The sequence below is a fragment of the Natator depressus genome, chromosome 8 (genome assembly GCF_965152275.1).
Source record: "Natator depressus isolate rNatDep1 chromosome 8, rNatDep2.hap1, whole genome shotgun sequence".
Taxonomy (NCBI): Eukaryota; Metazoa; Chordata; order Testudines; family Cheloniidae; genus Natator; species Natator depressus.
The window spans coordinates 40,895,009-40,918,021 of record NC_134241.1 but is presented as its reverse complement, the minus strand read 5'-3'; the positions used below and the strand labels follow the sequence as shown (position 1 = coordinate 40,918,021).

The 23,013-nt window shown below is 49.9% G+C and overlaps 1 protein-coding gene across 2 annotated transcripts in view; it reads left to right on the top strand.

Moving 5' to 3' along the window:
- Positions 1 to 23,013, top strand: part of OLFML2B (olfactomedin like 2B) — a 116,147-nt gene that overhangs the window by 62,656 nt on the left and 30,478 nt on the right. For both annotated transcript variants that reach the window (XM_074960827.1, XM_074960828.1), the window contains exons 4-5: positions 2,149 to 2,325; positions 11,092 to 11,317. In XM_074960827.1, the coding sequence (XP_074816928.1) occupies positions 2,149 to 2,325; positions 11,092 to 11,317 (403 nt within the window). The remainder of the gene's footprint in view (positions 1 to 2,148; positions 2,326 to 11,091; positions 11,318 to 23,013) is intronic.

Here is a 23,013-nt window from a genome sequence, read left to right as displayed (position 1 = left end):
TTATAAACCCTTCTGCCATTAATATCAATGAACAGCGCCAACTCTTGTATAGTAATAGAGGAGCTACGGCCCAAGATCCACCAATCTGTGCTCGGGGCCGTGGAGGATGATGTGTCCTGTTTTCTGCCAGTTTCATAGCTGAGAAAATGTAATTAGATAATGAAGCAGCTCAGTTCTTTGGCAGGATCTATGCCCCAAGCAGGGTACTTCTGAGCATGGGAGCATGTATGGTGACAGAGGCATGGAAGCGGCAGAGCTGGTGCATGACAGTCATAGCATTAAGGCAATCTAGTACAATCTTGGAGTTTTAGTCAACACACTTGGCAATTTTAAGGAACTCACACAGTACTCAAAAGGGGCTTCAGAGCAGTGTAGTCTGCTGTGTCTCCAGCATCGTCAGAGCTGGGAGCTCCGTGTCTACCTGGCACCTGACATGAGAGTCAGTGCTGAGTCAGACTCCAAAGTTAACAACCTAAGGAAACATTGGTTGTACACATGCACATCAGTGTGTGCAAAGTACCAGCAGGGAGCCACTGTTGTCAGTGTGCACAGGACAAAAGGCCAGGCAGGGTTTACAGGGCAAAACCTCCATTGATTTCAATGAGCATTTTGCCTGAGTAGGGACTTATGTTATGAATGCAGGATTTTACCCATAGACTGTACAATGCAGTGAGATGAAAGTGGCAGTATAAATCCTGGAAACCAGAAATTCTATCACATGTAACCACAGGGACCCCCCCGCAAATGCGTCAGCAACATGGCTCAGGCCAGGGACCATCAGCTCCTCAACACAAACCTGTGCCACTTGAGCCAAAGGAGTGAGTGTTATCCTGTGTGTGGCCCAGGCACTAGCAGGGGACGTGACACATTCGTGACACAGCTGTCTGCTAGATAGCAGTGGGACGTTAGAGAGCAGGAGTTCTGGGTTGTATTCTGGCTTGGGGAGGGGGAGTGTTGTCCAATGGTTAGAGCTGTGGTTACAGTCAGGATAGCCATCTTAGATCCTGCATGTTCATTCTGGAAGACATTGTACCTAAGCGGATGAGACTTGGCCTGCCATATTAGAGAATGGGATTCTGCTCCCTGCAGCGACCTTGTGCAACTGCTCAGTCAACTCATTTGTACAATAGGGGAAATGATACTTGCCAGTGATCTAGAGTCTATGGCCATACTTGGTAGTAAGGGCTTGAAGTGGGTAGCAGTGTGCACACTGGAAGAACAGAGTTTAGAACTTATGGCCTCCTGGTTCCCAGCCCAGGGCCCTTTCCCCTAAGACAGTGGTTTTCCACCTGAGTTCCATGGACCCCTGCAGGACCACAGACTATGTCTAAGATTTCCAAAGCACCTCCATTCAAAATTTCTTAGGGGTCCGCAAATGAAAAAAGGTTGAAAACTACTGCGCTAAGTCAAAGGGCACTTTGAGGGCAAGTCTCAGGCTCTCTCCATGTCCACTCTGTGGAACATCACCGGCCCGATGGTGCCGCAGGATGGGTCAGAGGCCTGCCTATAATGATATGCTCTAGCACTAGATGTCTCTGTGCTGTATTAAAAGTTCCAGAAAGGGGAGTGGTCATAGATGGCTCATGAACCGCTGGCTGGGGGAAGCTAGCCCCCCAGCCCTGCCCCTTTCACCCTCCCTCCCCCGTGGCCACTGGACCCTGCCCCAGGCTAGCACCCCCAGCCCTGGAGCGCCGGGAGAGAAGGCAGGCGGCATGGCCCTACCAGCCCCTGGAGCCAGGCAGCAGAGTGGAAGCAGGAGGCCTGGGGGCGGAGCATGGGTGGGACCATGCCTGGCTGTTTGGGGAGGCATAGCCTCCTGCAGCCTGTGGTACCCACCACCCAAGGGAGTGGTCTCCTGGAGAGACTTGAGATGAAAGTGGCTTGTTTTGTCTGTGGCTTCTTGTTCTCTCTATGTGGCAGCTAGTTAAGAACAACATTAGGAAGCCCCCTCTTCTCACCCCAGAAAGGGGTCCTGAAGAATAGTTAGGCAGCAGATCTCTGTCTAGTGAAGGCATTTCTAACTGTCAAGGCATGCCATTCAGGCTAGCAATAATGCAAGCTCCAAGCACGTTGTGACCAAGGGCCTGAATTTGGAAAATGCCAGTGGCAGTAAAATCACAGCTCTCTCTTTCTCTCTCAATTTCCTAGGAAGTGTCCAGAAACCTCACCAAAGAGAACAAGCCATTCACAGGGAACATGGATGCAATTTGGAGTGAGCCAAACACAAGGGACAAGGAAAACTGTTCCGGCAGTATCTCTAACAGCCTCCCTGACATCCAGAGCTCCCTGCAGAGGGATGCTGCAGCTGCGTACACCCACACTGAGGTATGGCAAGCTGCCTTCTCCTGGCTGCCCATGGAGCTCTTGTGCAGCCAAGTCCCAGGAACCCCGTTCCAGTCCAAGAGCACTCAGTGCCGCCGGTGCAGCCAATGCTCAGCAGTAGGACTGGTGAAAGGTGTTGAGGGAGAAATGTACTGGAGCTGTAGGGCTAACTCTGAACATCAGCAAAAAGAAAAGGAGTACTTGTGGCACCTTAGAGACTAACCAATTTATTTGAGCATAAGCTTTCGTGAGCTACAGCTCACTTCATCGGATGCATACTGTGGAAAGTACAGAAGATCTTTTTATACACACAAACCATGAAAAAATGGGTGTTTACCACTACAAAAGGTTTTCTCTCCCCCCACCCCACTCTCCTGCTGGTAATAGCTTATCTAAAGTGATCACTCTCCTTACAATGTGTATGATAATCAAGGTGGGCCATTTCCAGCACAAATCCAGGGTTTAACAAGAACGTCTGGGGGGGAGGGGGAGGGATAGGAAAAAACAAGGGGAAATAGGTTACCTTGCATAATGACTTAGCCACTCCCAGTCTCTATTCAAGCCTAAGTTAATTGTATCCAATTTGCAAATGAATTCCAATTCAACAGTCTCTCGCTGGAGTCTGGTTTTGAAGTTTTTCTGTTGTAATATAAAGTTGCGATATTACAACAGAATCTTAGTTATAAGCTAGGGACGCATCTGTTTTTTCCTATCCCCCTCCCCCCCCCCAAGACGTTCTTGTTAAACCCTGGATTTGTGCTGGAAATGGCCCACCTTGATTATCATACACATTGTAAGGAGAGTGATCACTTTAGATAAGCTATTACAAGCTATTACAAGCAGGAGAGTGGGGTGGGGGGAGAGAAAACCTTTTGTAGTGGTAATCTACACCCATTTTTTCATGGTTTGTGTGTATAAAAAGATCTTCTGTACTTTCCACAGTATGCATCCGATGAAGTGAGCTGTAGCTCACGAAAGCTTATGCTCAAATAAATTGGTTAGTCTCTAAGGTGCCACAAGTACTCCTTTTCTTTTTGCGAATACAGACTAACACGGCTGTTACTCTGAAATCTGAACATCAGGGTTGGAAGTTGGTGGACTTAGGCATCCTCACATGGCAATATGTGATGGGAGTTGCATCCCCTTGTTATCCTGATGCCTGTAGGTGGCAGGACAGAACAGCTGCTTTCCCACGGAGACCCCCTCCTTTGCCACCGCACGCCAGGCATGGCTTTGGATTGGGCACATCTTGTTGTCCAGGCTTGGGTTCCTCGACCTTTGCATCTCACGCTCAGGTCTCTCCGGGTGGTCGGCCCCCACTCTGCCATGCAGTGTGTCCCTTACAGGCAGGGAGGGAGTCACCAGCAGCTACACCCTGCACTGAAATTGTCCCTGTTGCAGCCAGACTTGTTCTTGTGGCTTTAGGCCCTGGGGAGAGGAGCAGGCTTGGTGGCTCTGGAGACTTACTGTCATAGAGCAAGACAGGCAGCACTGCAGGCTTCCCCTGCATGTGAACCTGAGCTCTGACCCGAGGACAGTGGGGTTCCACCTCCATGACTCATTGCGTGCTCAACCTCTGCTCAGACTGCTTAGACAGGCTCCACTGGAGAGGACCTGATGGGGCCTCATTGGCATACATGTCTGATTTTACCATGGGCACCAAACAGCCTCCAGCTGGTCCCTGCTGGTCTATGGTGGGTTAGCACGGACAGGCTGGCTGGCAGGGGCTGGCTCCATCCCTCCCTTCTCTTCCCTGCAGAGCTGCTCTCCCACTCACCCTCATCATGACTGTAACTGGCGCAGCTGCTCAGAGCTGTGGGATCAGACGCGTAAGGCACTTGGCAGTGCCACGGGCACCATGACTTGGAGGCACGCACTGAAGGTGCTTCAGCTGCTAGGTCACATAAACACCCAGAGCCATGGCTGAGGGGAGTGGTATCTTACTAGGCCTGGCAGGAAGGGGAAGGGTTGAAAACACCATGGCTTCAGCTGTTACAATTCAAGATAAAACAGTAGCATTCGTGGCTTGGCCCTGGGGGCACCCAACCGAGGGTTCAGGCTCTCTTGTGCCTGGGGTGCCTGCTCCAATCTCGTCCTTTAGGACAGGCAATCAGGGAACTTGCAGATACCTCGCCCAGGATCGGCCCATGGCATTTCTCATCGGGGCCCCTCTAGTTACAACAGCACTTCCTGCACAGTTGCTGCTAGCGGCTGCTCCAGCCACAGCAACCATTAGACTACTAGGCTTGGTGTATAATTGAGATGGAATATATGGGCCAAAGGTGTTACTGCACGCCAATCCCTCTCCCGTGTTAAACCAGGTCTGGGCCCAGGAGATGGTGGCAGCCATGATGGTGAAGCTTGCTCCAGTAGCGTCTCTCTGGTTTTTGCCCCTCTTTCTGTAAGGAACCCCAAAGGGGGTGGCGGGTGGAACAGCCTCATTATTTTGTCCACCACTGAGTCCTAATATCAAATATTCCAATTTTGATGTTTTTAACAAGCATAACTTCTTCTGTCCTTGGCTTATATCAACATGGCCTTTTGCATCAGACTAATGTAGTGTCTCTGTCTGGTTCTCTTGCACCAGTTTAGAACATTCTTTATTGAAAATAACTTGACCTACTTTCCATGGTAAATTCCTAAGCAGGCAATAGTTAAAGACCAATTGTCCCAAAAGGCCCGCAGTCGTCCCTGGCTACATACCATTGGTTCAGCCCCAGGCAAAGGAGACTGCCCCCTTGCCAGGCTGACCCCCAGTGCTTTAGCTTTCCTCTGGATCCTGGGGGTCCAAGAGCCTGAGCCAGCTGCTGGCTCTGTGTTGGGGATAATCCCCTGCAGGCCCCTCTTGCTCAGCTCTCTGGCTGCAGGCCCTCTCGACTCTGTCTCAGCTCTGCAAGCAGCACCATCCTGCTGAAGGGCTGCTGCTTACAGCCTGCTCTGCCCGCAGCTGCTCCCATCCCTGCCTTGCTCCCAGCTCAGCCTGCAGCCCCACAGAAAATCTCCAGCGTCGGCTTCCCACCCCCACCCAGCTCCCCACACAACCCCTGCAGTGCCGGCTTCCTGACCCTCTCTGCTCCCATCCCAACCCTTCCAGCGCCTGCTTCCTGTTCCCTCCCGGGTCCCAACACAAACCCTCCAGTGCCTGCTTCCTGCCCCTCCCTGCTCCTCACCCATGCTGTCCAGTGCCTGATTTCTGCCCCCTCCCAGCTCCCCACATAACCCCTCCAGCGCCTGCTTCCTGCCCCTCGCAGCTCCCCACACAACCCGTCCAGTGCCTGCTTCCTGCCCCTCACTGCGCCCCACACAACCCCTCGAGTGCCTAATTTCTGCCCCTCCCTGCTCCCCACACAAGCCCTCCAGCACCAGCTTCCTGTCCCTCCCTGCTCCCGACATGACCCCTCCAGCGCCTCCTTCCTGCGCCCTCCCCACACAACCCTTCCAGCACCTGCTTCCTGCCCCTTACTCCTCTCAACAAAACCCCCTCCAGCACCTGATTCCTGCCCCAGCCCTGTTCTGTATAATTTCTGGTGGTGCTCAGAACGGGTCCAAGTCCCGCTCCCATCCCCCACAGCTGCCAAAGACTCTGGAGGGAGTTTGGGTACTGGGTGCGGGATCTGGGCTGGGACAGGGGGTTGGGGTGCGGGAGAGGGTGAGGGGTGTGGCGCTTATCTTGGGTGGCTCCTGAAAGCAACCTGCACACCACTCTGGCAGCTGCCCTTAGGTGGGAGGCGCGGGGGTCTCCGCTCACTGCTGCCCACAGGCACTGCCCCCACAGCTGCCATTGGCCGCAGTTCCTGGCCAATGGGAGCTACGGAGTCGGCACTCGGGGCAGGGGTAGCGTGCGGAGACACACCCTTTCTGGGGTTGCAAGGATGTGCCGGCTGCTTCCGGGAGTTTTGCGGAGTGAGGGTGGGCAGGATGCAGCCTTACTCCCACTACGCTGCCCAATACCTGTTCCCACACAAACACTCCAGTGCCTGCTCCATGCCCCTCCCTGCTCCCCACAAAACCCCTCCAGCGCCTGCTCCCTGACCCTCCCTGCTCCCCACAAAACCTCTCCAGCGCCTCTTTCCTACCCCCTCCCCACAGAACCTCTCCAGTGCCTGCTTCTGACCCCTTCTCCCCTCACAACACAACCCCTCTAGCACCTGCTTCCTGCCCCCTCACTGCTCCCCACACAACCCCTCCAGCGCCTGCTTCCTGTCCCACCCCACTCCCCACAGAACCCCTCCAGCACCTGATTCCTGCCCCTCTCTGTTCCCCACACAACCCTTCAAGCCCCTGCTTCCTGTCCCTCCCTGCTCCCCACACAACCCCTCCAGCACCTCCTTCCTGCCCCTCTCTGCACCCCACCCCACCGCTCCAGCGCTTGCTTCCCACCCCCTCCCTGCTCCCCACACAGCCCCTCCAGTGTGGGCTTCCCACCCCGTCCTTGCTCACCACAGAACCTCTCCAGCGCCTGCTTCCCACCCCCTCCCTGCTCCCCACAAAACTTCTCCAGCTCATGCTTGCTGCCCCTCCCTGTTCCCCTCAGAACTCCTCCAACGTCTCCTTCCTGTCCCTCCATGCTCCCCACACAAACCCTGCAGCGCCTCTTTCCTGCCCCCTCCACACACAAACCCTCCAGTGCCTGCTTCTGACCCGTTCTCTCCTCCCAGCATAACCCCTCCAGCACCTGCTTCCTTCCCCCTCCTCGCTGCCTGCACAATCGCTCCAGTGCCTGCTTCCTGCCCCCTTACTGCTTTGCACAGAGGTCCTCCAGTGCCTGCCTCCTGCCCCTTCCAGCTCCCCATACAACTCTTCTAGCGCCTGCTTCCTGCCCCTTTAGTGCTCCGTACATAACCCCTCCGGCACCTGCTTACCTGCCCCACTCCGTGTTTCCCACGGGCCCATCCAGCCTGTCCTGGTGTGGCTGCTGACATTCCAGAGAGCGGTCACTTCCAGGGTTTGACCTTTGTCAGAGAATTTCTGCTCCATCCCGTTTCCACTAAGAGTGGAGTCTGGGTCTGTGGGGGTTCAGACATCAGCAGGGTGGGGGGGTCAATGGACCTGTAGTGGCTTCATGAGGGCATTTCCCTTGGGCAAGTAGCCACCCCAGTGAGACAAACTAGTTCAAAACGCTTTTTCTCCTTGCTTAGCAAACCTGATTTCCGCTCCTCAGACTCCATCTTGCTGAAGTCAGCACAATCCAGCAAACCCAGAGTGTAGGCGGGAGCAGGACCAGCCTGTTCTGTGCCCCTCCCAAGGGGTGCTGGTTTGAGGTCAGAGATGGATGGGAGGGTTGGTGTCTGGAAATCATGATGTCACTTTGCAGCATGGAGCAGCAATTTGAGGTCGATGGACTTCTCTGGGAATGTCTGTGCTGCAGTGAGGTAGAGCCAATGATTACTGGGCGTGGGGGCGCAGTGTGTGGACAGCGTGCCACTGTGCAATCCAGAGAAACGATCCTCCCCTGCCAGCTACTACCAGGCTCTACTGCCATCTCCTGTTCTGCGCACAGCCCTGCTGCCCAGCCGAGTGGGCACAGAGCGCAGCTTCAGCTGTTAGGGTTTCTAAGAAAAACTGCAGTTTGATTTTACTCATTTCAAAGGGAAGTGATGGGGGCACCAAGTCCCCCCTGTGCTGGCAGGTGCCACGCCCAAAGCTGGTGTGGTCTGTTCAGCATAGGGGGCAGTGCAGAATTGGTACAGCAGTTCCTACCCCATCCCTCTCAGTAGTAGTCATAGGGGGCATGGGAAGAAAGGGGCATGACTGGGGCTTCCCAGTGCAATTTCTAGTTGCTGTCATGGCCCCTTTGGGCCATTGGCAGGTGGTGTAATTTAGAGCAGCCTCATGCTGTTCTAACTCAGGCTGCAGGGAACCAGCCTGATTTAGCATTCCCAGCCTGATCCATGCTGTGCACTGTCCCACAGCCAACAGTGTGGCTCTGAATCTCCCCCTTTCTGTAATGGTGCTGCTGGCAGAGTGGGGGGAGGGGTCTCTTGGGACAAGGGGGCAGGGAGCAGCCCCACAAGGCCTAGTAGAGGCTCTGAGCTCTAGCTCCAAGGAATGGACCAAACTGAGCTGCTCGAGGAGGCTGAATTGCTGGGGGACTTCACCAATGAGCAGCCATGTCTCCCTGCTGAGGAAGGCCCAGCATGGCAAAGCGCTGTGGCACTTGTGTGTGATGTTCACACCACATAGTGTGCTCAGGCTGTAGTCCGTGACTAAGGCAGCCTCAGCCCCAGGATCATGGGCCCCACAATCATGGCCTCCAGAGGTGGATGATTTTGCTCTGAGTGTTTTGGTGATGCCCAGCTTGGTGCTCAGCTGCAGACTCTGCTGTGCACTTTGTGATCTGGGGAGGTAGATTTAAAGGTGAAGCAGGGAAGCTGTCCCTGAGCATTGGGGCGGGGCCGGCAGTGACTCCATCATGAGTGGTGCACTCAGTGGGCTTAGGAGCAGGTGCCCTATGGGTCAGGGTTCATATTGGTGCACACAAGTGTAACTGGTTGATCGGGACAGGGCACGTACGAGGCTGACTGATGGGGCTGGATGTACACAAAACCTTCTCTCTTAGGAGCTTCTCTTTCCAATTTTACCATACAGCAGAGAAGGGTTCAAGCACAGCTGCTGATGTATAAAATATTTTTCATCAGCAGTAGCACTTCTACCCCCAAGAGGTCCATCCCTCACTCTCCTCACCAGCCCCACCTTCGCTAAGCATTGCAAATGCCAAGGAATTTAATACACAGAAATGGCTGTCAAGCAGTGCAGGGTGTAATGCACACAATGTGCCTGACAGAAGCCCACAAAAGGCAATAAAGAGCTAAGCCACCTAGCATGCCTGTCCCTCCACTCCTCCCACCACAGGCACATACCTTGCTATTACCACAAGGACTATGCACCACACATCATAACCTTAACTCTGCCCCACCTGCCTGCAGCCTTTCTGCACACAGCCCTTTCCCAAACTGCCCTCTCCCAGCACAACCACATAATAATGCACCAAACACCCACAACTACTGGTTTTGGGGGGAAATGTTCTGGTAAAGTGGTGTATCCGCAAGAGTAAAAGGGGGTGAAATGAAGGTTGTGGTGTGTGGTCTAGGGTAATGGCACACTGTGTCTCTGGGGCTGAAGGGTTAGGTGGCTTAGCTTTACATTGCCTTGCTTTCGTGGGTTTCTGTCAGGCCTTTTGTGTGCAACACCGCCCAGACTGCTTCACAACAGAGTTTTTGTGTGTTAATCTCACTAGCAGCCAGTTGAATGCTGGAGAGATTCCATTCCCATCCAGGCTGAAGTGCAAAGCATGGCACTTTCATTACCCTGAGTGATCTCGCTTCCAAAAATTCTTCTTTTCTTGTAGTTAATTTCAGCCAGGGGTTAAAGGAACCCTGGAGCCATCCTTTCAGCCAACTAGCCATTGCTGCAATGGTTCTGGTTCTCTTTCCCTTTCCTTTTAATGAGATAAAAATCAGGGGTATTAGCCTGCAGCCTGAAAATGGACTGACCTCTAAAGCCAGCCCCTGGGAACTCCTTGCTCCCCCCGGCAGGCTGCCCCAGGCATTCGACAGGCTCACATTCTCCTTTCCTCATTAAGTATTTTTACCTTTGCTATGTGTAAATGGATCCAACACTCAAGTACACCGTGAAATGCTGGAACCTCATCTGCAGCACATACTTGTACCATCATTATATACAGCCCAGCTGTCTATGATTACACACCTAGCACATGCCCCATATGTAATATATCCTACACTCAATATACAGTTCTATGCTCACATACACAATGCAACTGTTTGACATACAGCATTCCTCATATACAGTGTATACTCAGCTCACACACAGCGCATACACTCAGGGCCAGATTAGGGGGAGGAAATGATGGTATTCAAGATCCTCCTACAATCCCCAGCACCATGTGACTGGAAGTTTCTGCAGAAATGATCATTAGTGAAATATTAATGTTGGAATTGCAGTGGTCATTGTTGGACTTCAGAATGAACAATAAAATGAATGGCTCAGTGCTCTTGTTTTGGTCAGCATTTGTCTGCAGACTCAGGAAGACAGCCCTGCATTGCTTCACACTCATTGAGTTGTCTTTGCAGTTGTAAAACTAGAAATTTTTTTTTTTTTAACAAAAGCTCCAATTCTGCAGGAAGCAATTGAATAGAAGGAAGTGAGTAAGCCATGAATGTGCTGCTGAACAGCTGGTATGCCCTAACGTAACCAACCATAGCTTCATACGCAGACAGATGTTACAGCCATCTTGGGGGATCGAACCCTAGCTTCTCAGCACCTGGAACACAGGCACTGCCTCTTGAGCTAAAAGGTGGTTTCCTTTAGCTGTGAGGTGGTATGAGCCATTAGATGGAGACATGATCACAAACACTAAGTCCATGTATTACACTAACACTAAGCACCAGCCCCTGCAAACACCCTAACAACATACACTATCAACATCCTGGTATGTGCAACATATAATTTAGAAAAGATCATAGGAACTGTATGTCCCTGTTGTCACATATGCATCCCATACTGTACCTCATACGCAATATAAGCCCATAGCACTGCTTATCCCTACTATTCACAACAGTCTTTCCACTATCAAAAAATGAAGTACTGATGACCTTGACAAATTAAACAAGGACAAGGTGTGCTGCTTAAAGGGCAACAAGTCAGACCAACTATGGTATAGATCCACTCTTCCATTTCCCAGCTAAACACACTCAGCAATGCGGCTGTGTATTTTGGCCATCATGTAACATCTCCTTTTATCTCATAAAGGAAAAATACAAAGAAAGATTCCTGCAAGATGAGATGGTTTCTCAGCAAATCAACTCTGTCGAGTCCCTGCAGCAGCTGCTTCCCGCTCCAGAGGCAATGAAACCAAAACAGCCCTTGCAGAGGAAGATGCATGTGCGGAGCCGGCTTCCTTCCAAGCCCACCATCATTCGAGGCATCACCTATTACAAGGCCAAGTTCACGGAGTCAGAAAATGACCTAGAGGAACGTGAGTTGTGTTTGCAGCCATGGCTGGCTTCATGGAATTGGACATCTGGGCCTCTTAGCAATTGGGTGGGTAAAGTCTGTAGCCAATCAGCCTCTTCCCCACTCAGCAGCCTGGCTGTCCAAGCTGTGTACAAGATTGTACCTTTTCAAAATGTGACCCTGTGAGAGAATAGTCATAAGTGAATGTGTGAGGGAGAAGCTAGGGTCCTGGGTTCCATGGACCAGTTAGGTTCTGCATCACCAGGCCTTTCATTCTAATGATATCTGCATTCCCTGCAAGCCATTCAGCCTACCCCAACCACTGGCTCTCTGACATCTTACGGGCACCTCTGCAGAAAGTGTGAGGAGGGATTTGAAGGAGCACGCAGCTTGGTTCCATGTATATGGAGCAGTGTGGAAGAAAGCACCACACATTTGTGGGAGAAGCAGCCAAATGGGCATTTAGGGCTGGCATCGCTGGCAAAGCAGAGGAGGCAGGGACAATGAAAAACAAGAGAGAAGTGTGGAGGAGCAGATGTGTGAAGATGAGTGAGTACAAGACACTGAAAGGAGCAGGGAAGGGATTGAAAAGGATGGATGAGGTGCTCAAAGTGATGGGCTGCAGAGATAATCCTAGCATAGTCTACATAGCTATTGTTAGAGCACTAGCATGAGCCCTGCAAGCCCCAGTCTATTGATCCAGGCTGGGAGACTTGCTACTGTGGGCTGCATAGACGTACTCTAAGTGACCTGGGACAGAGGAAGCAGCTAGTCCATGTGCCACCTTAGAATCATAGAATATTAGGATTGGAAGAGACCTCAGGAGGTTATCTAGTCCAATCCCCTGCTCAAAGCAGGGCCAACACCAACTAAATCATCCCAGCCAGGATTTAAAAACCTCAAAGGATGGAGATTCCATCACCTCCCTAGGTAACCCATTCCAGTGCTTCATCACCCGCCTAGTGAAAGTGTTTCCTAATATCCAACCTAGACCTCCCCCACTGCAACTTGAGACCATTGCTTCTTGTTCTGTCATCTGCCGCCACTGAGAACAGCCAAGCTCCATCGTATTTGGAACCCCCCTTCAGGTAGTCGAAGGCTGCTATCAAATCCCCCCCCACTCTTCTCTTCTGCAGACTAAATAACCCCAGTTCCCTCAGCCTCTCCTGGTAAGTCATGTGCCCTAGCCCCCTAATCATTTTTATTGCCCTCCGCTGGACTCTCTCCAATTTGTCCACATCCCTTCTGTAGGGGGGGGGGGGGCCAAAACTGAATACAATACTCCAGGTCTGGCCTCACCAGTGCCAAACAGAGGGGAATAATCACTTCCCTTGATCTGCTGGCAATTCTCCTACTAATACAGTCCAATATGCCATTGGCCTTCTTGACAACAAGGGCACACTGCTGATGCATATCCAGCTTCTCATCCACTGTAATCCCCAGGTCCTTTTCTGCAGAACTGCTGCTTAGCCAGTCGGTCCCCAGCCTGTAGTGGTGCATGGGAGTCTTCCTTCCTAAGTGCAGGACTCTGCACTTGTCCTTGTTGAACCTCATCAGATTTCTTTTATTCCAATCCTCCAGTTTGTCTAGACCTTGGACCCCATCCCTACCCTCCAGCATATCTACCTCTCCCCTCAGTTTAGTGTCATCTGCGAACTTGCTTAGTGTCATCACTACCTGTTGAGCCCAACAATCTGGACAGCTTTCTATCCACCTTATTGGATGGATGGATTCATACAATCCATACTACTTTAACTTGCTGGCAAGAATACTGCAGGAGACCGTATCAAAAGCTTTACTAAAGTCAAGATAGATCACATCCACTGCTTTCCCCATATCCACAGAGCCAGTTATCTCATCATAGAAGGCAATCAGTTTGGTCAGGCATGACTTGCCCTTGGTGAATCCATGTTGACTGTTCTTGATCACCTTCCTCTCCTCTAAGTGCTTCAAAATGGATTTCTTGAGGACCTGGATTAGCCAGGGACGGAAGTGATGCTGACCGGTCTGTAGTTCCCCGGGTTCTCTTTCTTAAATATGGGCACTATATTTGCCTTTTTCCAGTTGTCCAGGACCGCCCCCCATCGCCACGAATTTTCAAAGATAATGGCCAATGGCTCTGCAATCGCATCAGCCAACTCCCTCAGCACCCTCAGATGCATTAGATCTGGACCCATGGACTTGTGCATGTCCAGCTTTTCTAAATAGTCTTTAACCTGTTCTTTCACCACTGAGGGCTGCTCACCTCCTCCCCATACGGTGTTGCCCAGTGCAGCAGTCTGGGAGCTGACCTTGTCTGTGAAGACCGAGGCAAAAAAAAAAAAAAAAAGCATTGAATACTTCAGCTTTTTCCGCATCATCTCTCACTATGTTGCCTCCCCCATTCAGTAAGGGTCCCACACTTTCCCTGACACCTTCTTGTTGCTAACATACTGTAGAAACCCTTCTTGTTACCCTTCACAACCCTTACTAGCTGCAACTCCAATCAAGCCTTGGCCTTCCTGATTACACCCCTGCATGCTCTAGCAATATTTTTAACTCCTCCCTAGTCATCTGTCCAAATTTCTACTTCTTGTAAGCTTCCTTTTTGAGTTTAAACTCACCAGAGATTTCACTGTTAAGGCAAACTGGTCATCTGCCATATTTGCTATTCTTTCTGCACATCAGGATGGTCTGTTCCTGTGTCCTCAGTAAGGCTTCTTTAAAATACAGCCAGCTCTCCTGGCCTCCTTTGCCTCTCATATTAGCCTCCCAGGGGATCCTGCCCATCAGTTCCCTGAGGGAGTCAAAGTCTGCTTTTCTGAAGTCCAGGGTCCATATTTTGCTACTCTCCTTTCTTCCTTTTGTCAGGATCCTGACCTCAACCATCTCATGGTCACTGCTGCCTAGGTTGCCACCCACTTCTACTTCCCCTACCAATTCTTCCCTGTTTGTAAGCAGCAGGTCAAGAGGAGCATGGCCCCTACTTGGTTCCTCCAGCACTTGTACCAGGAAGTTGTCTCCAACACTCTCCAAAAACTTCCAGGATTGTCTGTGCATTGCTATATTCCTCTCCCAGGAGATGTCAAGGTGATTAAAGTCTCCCATGAGAACCAGGGCCTGTGATCTGGAAACTTCAGTTAGTTGTCTGAAGAAAGCCTCATCCTTTTGATCCAGTGGTCTATAGCACATGCCCTTCTCTAAAAGGGAGAGCTAGAAATGAAGGAAACCAAAACAACATGGAAATAGAAGTGTTTCTGACAGGCAAAGACCCATCTGCACTAGATGTGGCTGAGAACATGGAACAGAAAAAACATTTTGCTACAGTGTGTCACAGAGTTAGAGCCCAGAGCGTCTGTTCACTGGGAGAACAGCAAAGCAATAACCTAGATTATTTGGTGGGCACAATGACAGCTGCACAAATATGACTAAACAGTATTGTCAGAATTGCACTCTTTAAACTTTCACACTGGAGAGTAATACAGTGTTACTGTGCAGTAGCTAAGGGGATATGGAACTCTTACCAAAAAGAAAAGGAGTACTTGTGGCACCTTAAGTACTCCTTTTCTTTTTGTGACTACAGACTAACACGGCTGCTACTCTGAAACTCATCGTTTTCTTTAAAACTCAATACAATAAATGCAAATTCATCACCTGTGTTAGGACAGAAAGTCAGCCTAGCCAGGAAGTTAAGTAAAAACACATTTACTGAAAATGGCTCACTATGAACCAGAGGCAACAGACAGTACATAGAATTCCATCTGTCTCCCAAGGGCTGTCGTATCTGGAAGGAGACTGCAAATCACAAAACTACAGTGATGCATTCAATGAGAGAAATTCCATTGACCTTAATGGAGGAAATAAAAACAGAGTTTGAAAATATGAAAAGCTGGGAGCGATTGAAAGTGTAAAAGACCTGGGTAAATGACATGGGTGGAATTGAAAAGGCAGTTAAAGTGCAGATGTGCATTGATAAGGGTGAGTTTACATTATGTGGCATTGTCTAACTGTTGAAAAGGAGGCTGCTAAGCTCTCAGAAGCCAAAATAGCCTCTGAATTACATGTTTAAGCAAATGCCAGTTGGCTGTTATATTCTGGAGTGCAAGCTAGACCAGTGGTTCTCAACTTATTACACATTGTGAGCCACATTTGAAGCCCACAGTGTGTTACCTGGGCTGCAGGGGCTGGGTGGCAGGGCAACGGCAGCCCGGACCCTGACACTGGACCCCCGCCCCACAGGGCCGGCCAGCTGCCCACCCGACCCTCACCACGCAGCTGCCCCAAACCCTACGTGGCTGGTCGGCAGCCCCAGACTCCCACTACATGGCTGCCACAGACCCTCACCCTGTGGCTGCTGCAATCCCTGGCCTGCAGGCCGCCCTTTAGCACACAGCTGAGCTGGGCTGCAGCTGTGTGCTAATTGGGCTGCAAACTGCTGAGCTAGACCAATGAGGGGTTGTGTCACTGCCTGCCCTGGAACCTTCGTGCCCCAAAGGCTCTGCTGCTGTGCTTCTCTTGTCTGGATGTGCCCAGCCAGCAGATAAGCCTGCACTGAGTGTCTGTGGGTTAAGCAGCTCTGATTCCAGCAGCCGAGTTGGCACCCCCAGCCACACTCTGATTCACCTGGCAAAGTGACCCCAACACACACATCAATCCCAAATGTCCCCCAAACCATCTGCCCTGAAGTGTCCAGCCCTCTCCTGAGGCACTCAGAGGAATAATACTGTGTGTTCACCCCTGTAAGGAGACAAAAGCACATCACTGCTTATTAGCTTAGCTGGGGGAAATACACCCTTCCCTAAGTACAGGACTAAATTTGTTTATTTGAAAAATAAAACATGTTTATTAACAAAAAGGACATAGGTTAGGGGATACCAAGTAGAAGGAATAAAGTTAGGATTGTAAACCATCAAAAGTAAAAATATGCTTTCTAACGGCAAAGACCTAAATTAACAAGCTACAGTCTTTTGCCAACCTTCATTCCTAGAGATTTCAGCCCCCCTGGCTGAAGGGCCCAGCTTTCTCACCTTGCAAGACCTCTGGACCCTGGTGTCTGTCCCGTGATGGATGCCGAGATGGCTTCTTTTCCCTCCATACAGCTTCCCAAACTCTGTGTTTGTGTACTGTTCTTCCCTTCCTGTGGCCTGCCCAGCCCCCTGCCGATTCATATGTCAATGGAGCTTTCATTGTTTTTGGTCACACCTTGCTTAGTCTCATTGGAAACAGGTAGATAGCTGCCTTTCCTCCGGTCTGGGTGGGAACCTATTTCTCCCTACGTTTGGTCACAGACTTTTAAAGCATCATATCAGTGAATATCCATATTTCCTCCTATTGCGCTAATACAAACACTTCACGATGATACTAATTACTAGTGTCATAAGCTTTCAGACAAGCCCTTTCCTGATACACTTTGATAGTACAGTAATATTGCCTATAATCAGATGATGTAATTACTTATCAGTAGAGATCCAGCTCCCCCATCTTTACAGACCAGTAAACCTTTGCAATGTATGCTCTGAAAAGTAAATTGCAGACCATGCTTCTTTTTCCTGCTGGGGTATAGATACCATGCTGTCTCCTCCCCCACTTGTTAGCTTGCTAGAGTTGTTTACCCTTTTACATATGTAAATGGCCTTCATTATCCTTACCTGAGGACCAGAATGATCAGAAAACTGCTTATTCCTTTGTCTAGGGCATGCTGTGCTTATGCATTGCTTGCCAAACACATTTTAAGAATATAATTCTAGCCTACATCCATAACTTCAGCTTCTCGTCCACTGTAATCCCCAGGTCCTTTTCTGCAGGATATGAGTCAGCAGTGTGCCCTCGTTGCGAAGAAGGCCAACAGCATATTGGGCTGTATTAGTAGGAACATTGCCAGAAGATCAAGGGAAGTGATTATTCCCCTCTATTTGGCACTGGTGAGGCCACACCTGGAGTATTGCATCCAGTTTTGGTCCCCCCACTACAGAAGGGTTGTGGAGAAATTGGAGAGAGTCCAGTGGAGGGCAATGAAAATGATTAGGGTGCTGGGGCACATGGCTTATGAGGAGAGGCTGAGGGAACTGGGGTTATTTAATCTGCAGAAGAGGCAGGATTTGATAGCAGCCTTCAATTACCTGAAGGGCGGTTCCAAAGAGGATGGAGCTCGGCTGTTCTCAGTGGTGGCAGATGACAGAACAAGGGGCAATGGTCTCAAGTTGCAGTGGGGGAGGTCTCTGTTGGATATTAGGAAACACTGTTTCACTAGGAGGGTGGTGAAGCACTGGAATGGGTTACCTAGGGAGGTGGTGGAATCTCCATCCTTAGAGGTTTTTAAGGCCTGGCTTGACAAAGCCTTGGCTGGGATGATTTAGTTGGTGTTGGTCCTGCTTTGAGCTGGGGATTGGACTAGATGGCCTCCTGAAGTCTCTTCCAACCCTAATATTCTACAATTCTATGAACTCTTTGTACACAGCCTGTATGTACATCATGCAAGAATATTAATGATCAGTGAGCTATTAGTTTGCCAGTGTCTTCCATGCCACCTTTTAGATACAGATTATGACACCAGTGTTAGGTGTAGTGAGTATGTCAGGCCAGACAAGAGCTGCTGAACCAGTGTCCCAGTAATTAATACTGCCCCAAGGCATTCTGAAGAGCATTTGCACAGCTACCTGAGGGGATTAAAAAAGTTTAAATGATAATGGATAGTGTTTGAATTTGGGCTGAACATCTTACAGAGCACAATGCAAAATTCTGTAGGAAGCAAGAGGAAGCCTTAAAATGTTATAAATTGGTGTAATAGAAATTTTCTCTATTGGACATAAAATGAGCAAGGGTGTCTTGACTGCTGACCCAAACACAATAAAAGCAAGAGTTGAAATGCTTGCTTCAGAATTGAAAGTGGGTCTGCAGAGGTTTAGGAGGTTAGTAAACTAATTGGAAAAATTAATGCCCAAACTATCTGTGGATCATAAACTTGGAAGGAAATTGGTGGGGAATGACCTTTCCTGTCCCTGGGAAATCAGACCCAAACAGCCATCGAATACTGGTCTCCCTTCACCAGTTTTCAAGTTCTCTGTTATTCAGCCATTTGTGCTGTCAACTAGAGGCATTTTCTGAAGGCCCAGGTGCAGGCCTTCTGCAGGAAGGGCAGCCAGTTGCATTCACACTGAGATCCCCAAACAGGGAAGAAAGAAACCAATTCCATATTGAAAAGCAGATGCTGGCAATGGATGTGTTGTCTTAAATCCCACATAGATGAGTATGAGAAAAAACTATTAAGGCACTTACTATAGACTTCTGGAAAACAATCTATGGGTTTAACACCCTCATGAATCGAGTGTATGATGTTGAATTTACAAATCTATATGAACACATTAGCAGAGCAGTAAACAGACCACCACCCAACAGCCATACTGATGACTATGAACCTCCTGTGTGTGATATCTAGCACGCTTTCCAAATTCACAGAATTTCAGATTGAATACACTGATGAATAGGACCTCTCTTGGGTAGGGAGTGGTTTTTCATATAAGCTGAAATAGATGGATTTACAGTGATCAGCCAAAGAAAGGACAGGGCTACATTTGCGGTGGATATCAAAGGCCAGGGCAGACTAAGCCTCCACTGACCCAGGCTGTGGCCCTGCCCATGTTCTACCCTGAGGCCTCCCCCTCTACCCTTAAGTGGGCGGGGGCTCAGCTCCAGCCGGCAGCCTGAAGCTTGGGCCTGGTGGCACCCATGGCAGCACTCAGGCTGGCCAAGGGGGTCGGGCCAGCAGCCTGGGGTGGTGCTGGGGCCAGCCCAGCTCTGGGAAGTTGGCTGGGGTGGGCGACCCAGGGCTCCTCCGGCCACAGGTGCAACTCAGGGCTCCTCTGGCTGAAGGGGGTGGGACTTCAGGTGAAAGGGGTGCAGTCAGAGGGGTAGCCTCGCCAAAGGGGAGGTTCACCTGCCGTCCATGCAGGGCTAAGTCCCAAACTGACACCATACTGGCTATTTAGGGAAGCAATTAGTTAGGGAAACACTTACCTGAAGGAGTAGGACTGATTTTTCCAGCAGCACTGAAAGAAAGTGCCTAGCAGTTATCTAGGAACTGAAAACGATATGTGGAGGGCAAGGGACTAGACTGGGAAACACACTCAGACAGTTCCTTGTGATGATATAATATAGCAGGTTCATACACAGCTCTTACAGTGGGTTACAGAGGTGGTCAGCGTCTTTATTCCCAAAACTGAAGCACAGAGAAGGGGTCCACAGTCACCCAGCAGGCCACTGACAGAGCCAGGACTAGAACACAGGTTTCTGAGCTCTACATCCATGCCCGACCCGGTACCTGATACTGGCTCCCAGTATGATACACATATTTGCTTCAAGAGAGCATACTCTAAAGAGCCAGTCCTGGGTCATTACCTCCTAGAGAGAAAATGGCAAAGGCTAAGAGGGGCCTTTGAACTGAACAAAGGTTCCTATTTGTTAATTTTGAAATCTCCAGGAACCCAGCCTAGTAATTGCTCAATAGCAAACACAAGCAAGTGGCCTGCTGATTCCCCATAGGGCTTAAAAAACCCAAGCTGCTGAAAGCCCACGCCCAGTATTGCCAGCCCCAAACAGTCAGAAATCACAAGTCTTACCCAAAAATCAGGGGCTTGGGTGTTCTGGTGTTTTTAAAGTTTAAGTGACATTTTTTGTTTTTTTGCCCTTCCCCGCCATCCCCAGCCCTCACAAACGTACATCGAGTCCAGCAGTTTTTGCCCCTACTGCAGGAGCTTATCTCAGCTTGGAGATGCTTTGTGCTAGGCACTGGACAAACTGAGCAAGAGCCATTGCCTGCCCTGAACAGCTGACTGGCCAGTGCAGAGCAAAGTGATGCCATAAGTCCTGTGCCGAGCTGCACTGTCCAGCAGTCACAGCCTATGCCACACATGGCTTCGCATGCAGTTCCTAGGGAATCTGGTGTTCATACAGCTTCACAACAGATCCTGGCACCCATCCTTCCCCTGAGCTGCCTGGGAGGAAGGGGATTTCCAGTGGGGAGGGGGATGATGGGAGTTAGCTATAGGCAAACTAAACACCTGCCTAGGGAGGTAGATTCTGCCTAGGGTGACCAGGCCAAACCTGAGTGAGTGGTGCTGCAGCCTGCAAGAGTTGGCCTCCCTCACTTCTACCATAACCACTCACCATGCCTCCACTCCCTTCCTGGAAGTCTGATGCATCCCTGTGTGGAGAACCTCTGTCCTAGAGGCTGAGCAGGGCAGGGGAGGAATACAGATGTCCTGCCTAAGACAGCAGATTGTCTTGAGCAACCTCTGCTCTGTGTAGCAGTTCCACCATCAGGGAGCTCCCCTCTCTGCACACTGGAAGTGGCAAAATATCCCTCCAATCCATGCTTCTCAGTCTCAAATCCACTGACAACTGCACCCTTCTCTTAAAGGGACAGCCCCCCTTACCAAAATACAAATAATAAACATGCAACAGTAAAACAAATATTAACACAACATCCACATTCATAGCTAAATGAATCATAGAATCATAGACTATCAGGGTTGGAAGGGACCTCAGGAGGTCATCTAGTCCAACCCCCTGCTCAAAGCAGGACCAATCCCCAATTAAATCATCCCAGACAGGGCTTTGTCAAGCCTGACCTTAAAAACTTCTAAGGAAGGAGATTCTACCACCTCCCTAGGTAACGCATTCCAGTGTTTCACCACCCTCCTAGTGAAAAAGTTTTTCCTAATATCCAACCTAAACCTCCCCCACTGCAACTTGAGACCATTACTCCTTGTCCTGTCCTCTTCTACCACAGAGAATAGTCTAGAACCATCCTCTCTGGAACCACCTCTCAGGTAATTGAAAGCAGCTATCAAATCCCCCCTCATTCTTCTCTTCTGCAGACTAAACAATCCCAGTTCCCTCAGCCTCTCCTCATAAGTCATGTGTTCCAGACCCCTAATCATTTTTGTTGCCCTTCGCTGGACTCTCTCCAATTTATCCACATCCTTCTTGTAGTGCAGGGCCCAAAACTGGACACAGTACTCCAGATGAGGCCTCACCAATGTCGAATAGAGGGGAACGATCACGTCCCTCAATCTGCTCGCTATGCCCCTACTTATACATCCCAAAATGACATTGGCCTTCTTGGCAACAAGGGCACACTGCTGACTCATATCCAGCTTCTCGTCCACTGTAACCCCTAGGTCCTTTTCCGCAGAACTGCTGCCTAGCCATTCGGTCCCTAGTCTGTAGCTGTGCATTGGGTTCTTCCGTCCTAAGTGCAGGACCCTGCACTTATTCTTGTTGAACCTCATCAGATTTCGTTTGGCCCAATCCTCCAATTTGTCTAGGTCCCTCTGTATCCTATCCCTGCCCTCCAGCATATCTACCACTCCTCCCAGTTTAGTATCATCCGCAAATTTGCTGAGTGCAATCCACACCATCCTCCAGATCATTTATGAAGATATTGAACAAAACCGGCCCCAGGGGCACTCCACTTGACACCGGCTGCCAACTAGACATGGAGCAATTGATCACTATCCGTTGAGCCCGACAATCTAGCCAACTTTCTACCCACCTTATAGTGCATTCATCCAGCCCATACTTCTTTAACTTGCTGACAAGAATACTGTGGGAGACCATGTCAAAAGCTTTGCTAAAGTCAAGAAACAATACATCCACTGCTTTCCCTTCATCCACAGAACCAGTAATCTCATCATAGAAGGCGATTAGATTAGTCAGGCATGACCTACCCTTGGTGAATCCATGCTGACTGTTCCTGATCACTTTCCTCTCATGTAAGTGCAGAGGCATTGCAATAATTACTCTGAACTTCCTACACTAACTTTCTTACAAAGATGTGACTTTTCCCCTCTCTGCTACATGTGTTATTAGCAGCCTTTGAACCTGTAGCCTTCAAATCCACAGCATAGACTGCTTCCTCGTCAGCTATAGGGGGAGGAAGCATGCTGTGTTCTTCTACCAGCCCAGCCCACACAAGCAGATACAGCACCCATGAGGCCAGTGGGTTACACCAGTAGCTGTGATACTGCAGTGGGGCACTGGGCATCTGGATTCTGGCTCTGGGAGAAGGTTTTGGTCTGGTGGTCACAGACAGCAGAGCTTATATAATAGCACCTGTGTTTGGGTCTTCTCTGGGGACTAAATCTTGGACCTCTGGATGTAAAAAAGCAGAGGCTTCTAATGCTTGAGTTAAAACCCAGATCTCTTAGCAGGCAAGCAGTAGCAGAGTCACAAACCTTTATATGAGATCAAGCTGCTAAAGAGTGCCCCAGTGCCACACTGTGTTGTGGAGAATTACAGAAGCACCTAATATGACATGTTCCTTCTGAAAGGCAGATGGACAAGGTGGAAGAAAGTTGGTCCTGCTGTATTAGAGACTGGAATTCTGTTTCCAGCTCTGTCTGCAGTGACCATATGCAAGATCTCAGCTACCTTATCTCTGAAATTGGTGAACAGTTACCCCCCATGGATATGAACTTTGGCCATAGTAATGGCCAAATATTACCACCACCAAATGAAAGAGCTGAGACTTCAACTCTTGGCCTTGTGTGGTTGCACACCTTCCACTGGGCTACATGGCATTGTAGAGAGGAGCTCCCCAGAAGTCACAGGAAGGCTGGAATGTATTGCAATACTGCCTTCAACAGGAGCCCATATCATGTTATTTGTGAGAGTTAGCAGCACTGCACAGTGGGCCCCAATTATCCACTGCTGATGCCTGGGGATTTCCTTTTGAGCAGC